Source organism: Quercus robur, chromosome 8 (assembly GCF_932294415.1).
Source record: "Quercus robur chromosome 8, dhQueRobu3.1, whole genome shotgun sequence".
Taxonomy (NCBI): domain Eukaryota; kingdom Viridiplantae; phylum Streptophyta; class Magnoliopsida; order Fagales; family Fagaceae; genus Quercus; species Quercus robur.
In genome coordinates this window covers 7,647,461-7,652,698 of record NC_065541.1, presented here as the reverse complement: position 1 = coordinate 7,652,698, position 5,238 = coordinate 7,647,461, and the positions used below count along the sequence as shown (strand labels likewise).

At 34.6% G+C, this 5,238-nt stretch overlaps 1 protein-coding gene across 1 annotated transcript; it reads right to left on the bottom strand.

Moving 5' to 3' along the window:
* Window positions 1-351: 351 nt before the first annotated feature.
* LOC126694396 (receptor-like protein kinase 7) lies at window positions 352-3,217 on the bottom strand. Its single transcript, XM_050390636.1, has one exon. It carries the CDS (start codon window positions 3,119-3,121, stop codon window positions 518-520), a length of 2,604 nt encoding a protein of 867 aa, XP_050246593.1. The 5' UTR covers window positions 3,122-3,217; the 3' UTR covers window positions 352-517.
* Window positions 3,218-5,238: the final 2,021 nt, after the last annotated feature.

The window sequence follows — 5,238 nt, the reverse complement described above, 5'->3', positions numbered from 1 at the left end:
GGGTGAGTCCTGTATAATCAAGTAGAGTGAATGGATGAGGAAGAACGTTTCTTTCAAGGTGGGGTTGGGAGTGTATTACTTGCCATTTCCACTATATATCCAATCTCTGTTCCCCTTCTTACGATTACTTAGTAGAAAGTAGAATCTATGGAGTGTAGTTTTCTTTCTCAAATTCAGAATTCTTCAGTAATTTTTGCCATTATAAATAATTCATCTATCATTTTTTATTGAGCAAAATAAAATATTAAAAGTACAACTGAACACAAGTCCATCCTTTGAACTAAGTCCAACAAGCCACATAGTCTCTCTCAAAAAAAAAAAAAAAAAAAAAAAAAAACATACACACATACATACAGAAATACTCTCAAATATAAAATACATAAAATAGAAGTACAAGTAAGCACAAGGCTAGCCCCGGAATTAAGCCAAACATGCCATTCAATCTCAAAATAAACAAACAAATACACAAAATACCATCAAAAGAGAGGCTAGTCAAACAGAGCACCCCTTTAATGCATTAATTTCTTCTTTGTCCAGGTCTTCGATTATTAGGCCTTCTCTTCTTGTCCGTTTGTTTTCCTTCAATGAACCTTACTAGCCATTTAGGTTTTCTTATTTTAAACACAACATATCCCATAGCTAATCCAAACAACAAGCCACATCCATAGCCGATTAACACAGCCTTCCAACCAAATCCGCTTGCAAACAATGAATCATTGTCTTCTTGGAATGTTGATGGTGGTGCTGGTTGTGTCAGCTCATTAGTGCCACATTTACTTGACAATGGAAATCCACACAATCCTAGGTTTCTATCATAGGAGTTGTTTTCAAATGTAGAAAATTGTTTGGCTTGAGGTATGGGTCCAATAAGCTGGTTTTGTGAAAGATTTAACATGGCCAAAAATGTTAGATCTGTTAGTTGCAAAGGAATTTCTCCAGTGAGGCTATTTGAAGAAAGGTCTAAGGATTCAAGTGCTGTCAATTTTGCCAATGATGATGGGATATGGCCAGTTAGGCTATTATGGGAAAGGTTGAGTAGTCGAAGGACTGTAAGCCTTCCAAGTTCTTCTGGAATCACTCCTTCGAATTTGTTGCTTGATAAATCAATTGTTGTGAAGATGGTTAGGATTCTCTGTAGATTAATTTCCAACCCTTTCACTGTCACCACCACCGAATCTTGATATTGACTACTTTCACCCATATAATGCGGTTCAAGTCTGTCTTCATCATTAATCATCATCATGGCATTGAAATTTTCAAAATAATTTCTTGGTAAAAGACCTGTAAACTCATTGTGAGACAAGTCAAGAATTCTTAGCTTAAAGAAAAACACTCCACTACTGTTATGATTTCCTATAGGTCCATGGAATTTGTTGGATTTCAAGACAAGAACCTGCAGATTGGTAAGAGCTTCAAACCAATAAGGAAATAAATCACTAATCATGTTGTTTCCGAGGTCAAGAACTTCCAGATTTGTACAGTTGATAAAAGATTTTGGTAATAGCCCTTTTAAATTATTGTCATTGAAGACAATAGTTCTCAACTGATTACCCTTTGCAAATGTATCAGGTATGGTGCCCTGGAAATCATTCATTCGCAAATTCAGCACCCTAAGATAATAACTAAAGTTACCTAAACATTGTGGAATCTTGCCTTTCAAACTGTTATTAGCGATATCCAAAATTTCAAGAAAACTTACATTGCAAATCATATATGGGATCTCCCCAGTCAGTCTATTGTCATTCAGTTGAATTGACTTTAGAGATGTGACTTCCGAAATCTCTGTGGGTAATTCCCCAGATAAGCGATTGTGTCCTGCAAGTAAGTTCACAAGAGATTTGGCGTTTTTGATATCGGATGTAATTGAGCCTTTGATATCATTGAATGAGATATCAATTGTGGCTACGTTCGGTAATCCCCAGAATCCAATAGGAATGTTACCTGAGAGCAAGTTCTGATTAACTAAAAAAAAACGTAAAGTGGAACAATTGGCATAGCTTGCTGGAATTTCACCGGTAAGATTGTTTTGCAACATTGCAAGCCCCCACAAAGTACCTTGCTTGCACATATCTGGTGGAACTGGACCGGTAAAGAAATTCTCAGAGATGTCGATGAAAACAGTTTTAGCCCAGGAGAGAAGGTTATGAGGCAGCGGACCAGTGAAGCTGTTTCTATACAGAGAAAGGTTCACAAGCTTCGTGAACTTGCCGAACTCGGCCGGTACCTGGCCAGATAGCTCGTTTTGATACAGTTGCAGAGAAACCAGGTTATTCAAGAACCTCAACTCGGATAGATCGCCTTCAAGATAGTTATTCGAAAAATCAAACATTTCAAGCTTTGTGAGGTTTCTTAGACCGATAGGAAGTTTTCCTGTGAATGAATTGTTGTAGAGCTCAAGCTGCCATAGGTTGACTAGGTTCCCAATCTCAACTGGGATTTTCCCCGTCATGTTATTGTAGGCAAGCTCCAAGTTGATTAGCTCTTTAAGGTTTCCAATCTCTGCAGGAATTGTACCTTGGATGCTGCAGTTTGATAGGTAAAGCCAAGTCAAGTTAGTAAGCAGCAACACCTCGTTTGGAAATGGAGAAGGATTAAAAGGATTGCCTCCGAGGCTCAGCGAAACAAGACCGGTCATGTTTTGGAGTGATTTCCACGGGAAAGTCCCGGAAAATCCGCTTAAATTCAGATGTAGATACCGTAATTGGCTTAGAGAGGATATTTCTGGAACCGACCATCCTGTGAACAAATTGTTGCTCAAATCCAAGTATTGCAATTTGACACAATTTTTCAAGTCGTCCATAATTGGACCGTGCAAGTGGTTGAACCCGAATGAGAGCTTTTCTAGTGATTGGAGCTGGCATATGGAATCAAGAGGAAGAACCCCGGTTAAATTTTGGTATGAAAGTTCGATTTCTGTAATGGAATCGTCGGAGTTGCAGGAGATTCCAGTGAAGTTGCATATGGAATTTCCGGATTCCCAAGAACTGAAGACATTGGTGTTTGATGTTTGAAGGGCGGATTTTAGTTTCATGAGAATTTGAAGGTCATTGGATTGGATTCCAGAGGGAAGGTGGAAGAAGCAAAAAAGGAGGATGAAAGGGTAGATAGGCGGACGCGACATGTCCTATGGTGGACTGAATGGCGTAAACTTTTGTCGGTATTATCTATTATGATCTTCTTTAGAGAATAATGAATTTGAGGCTGAAGATAGTGCCATTTTATAGCAGAATGGTGGGAAGTCATGCTATTTCATCTGAAAGTAGAAAGTCAATTCGTGACATGAGAACTGGGATATGCCGTAGCTTTTTAATCTTTGTCATCTTACATAACCACCAACAAAAAATTCGCTGTATTTTTTTTTATTATTATTAGGGTAAATTTTATCCACACTTTTGAGGATTGGATTAATGTCAATCAGGTCCAATTTTTTTTTTTTTAAATATCCAATTTAGTCCTTAAAACTAACTTAGTCCCTAAATATTTAGTTATTTTTTCTCAACTATTTTATGAACTAAATTGACTTTAGAAACCAAATTGATTAGTTTTGAAAAGTTTTGAACCTGGTTAACATTAAGCCAAATATTAGGAATTGAATGAAATTTATTATTATTATTTTCCCATCTTCACTGCATTTATGATATGGCCGTAAGGACAAAAAAGATCTTGCACATTTGTGAACAATTTTCCCGAAGCATACTGGCTTTTTATCGCGGCTAACACCCTACATTCTTGCATATAAAGGCTACTTTTTTCAGGTACTTGATTTTTTAATAGTGTTAATTACACACAAATTATTTTATATAGTTTTATACACACTCCAAAAAAGCAACTGACATGGTGACTTCCGAGTTGGATAATTTCTTTTTGGGTATGTAAAATAGTTTATGTGCTATGGTACATTAAACAAATGCCCGAAAAGCACTTGTTAACTAGACCCCTTAAGGGGAAATTTAACTAATACTCTAAGAACATTACTTTAGTAAATATTTTTAAGAACTTTTTATATTAAAAGAAAAAAATAACTAGGTTTTTATCAACTTTTTTATATTTTCCATAAAAGTAGTATAAATTTTTTTAAAATGGTTCATTAACAAAGCACTTATTAACCGAACTCTATATATATTAAAGATGTTTTTTCCTTTTTCTTTTTTGTGGATATTACACCACTGTTATTACACCAGTGCACACATGGCACTTTTACATTCACATACAATCAATATATATATAAAAGCAGAGACCTCATGTGAGAGTGCATGAGTCTTGCCACGTGGTACTCTAATATTACATTTAGCTTTTTTACCTTTCTTCATTAAGCTTTTTTTACTGTTACCCAATAGATCATAGTAACTTATTTTTACTATTATATAAATTTAGCATTTTTTACCTCTTTTTATTATTATTATTATTATTATTATTATTTATTTTTACTGTTATCCAATAGATCATAGTAACTTCTTTTTACTATTACATAAAATATGGGCTGTTCTTGAAAATTAGACCAATTAGACCAAAAGTTATTCACTATAAAATAGACTACCTTTTAAAAGTAGACCAAACCTTATGAAAAACTCAAGCCCAGTTCTTACCCTACATATTATGACCCAAGTTTGACCCTTCCAATGTGTAAATCAAAGCAAAAACTCTTACCCTCTTACAAACTCTCTTCTTCCTCCCCACGTATAGATGATAATTCTTTTTACTGTTATCCAATAGATCATAGTAACTTATTTTTACTATTATAAAAATTTAGCATTTTTTACCTCTTTTTATTATTATTATTATTTATTTATATATTTTTTTTACTGTTATCCAATAGATCATAGTAACTTCTTTTTAGTATTATATAAAATATGGGTTGTTCTTGAAAATTAGACCAATTAGACCAAAAGTTATTCACTATAAAATAGACTACCTTTTAAAAGTAGACCAAACCTTATGAAAAACTCAAGCCCCGTTCTTGCCCTACATATTATGACCCAAGTTTGACCCTTCCAATGTGTAAATCAAAGCAAAAACTCTTACCCTCTTACAAACTCTCTTCTTCCTCCCCACGTATAGATGATAATTCTACAAAATCTTATTCTCATGAAATCATGTCTTCATTTTCCCCCAATTTCAATTCAATAAGCTTTTGTCTATTAATAATGTTCTATGCAATTTCTGCAGAAAATTCTCTATCAATGACCAGTGCAACAAAAATATTTATAAATCTTGAGATCCCTGAGGTTGCTGAAATAA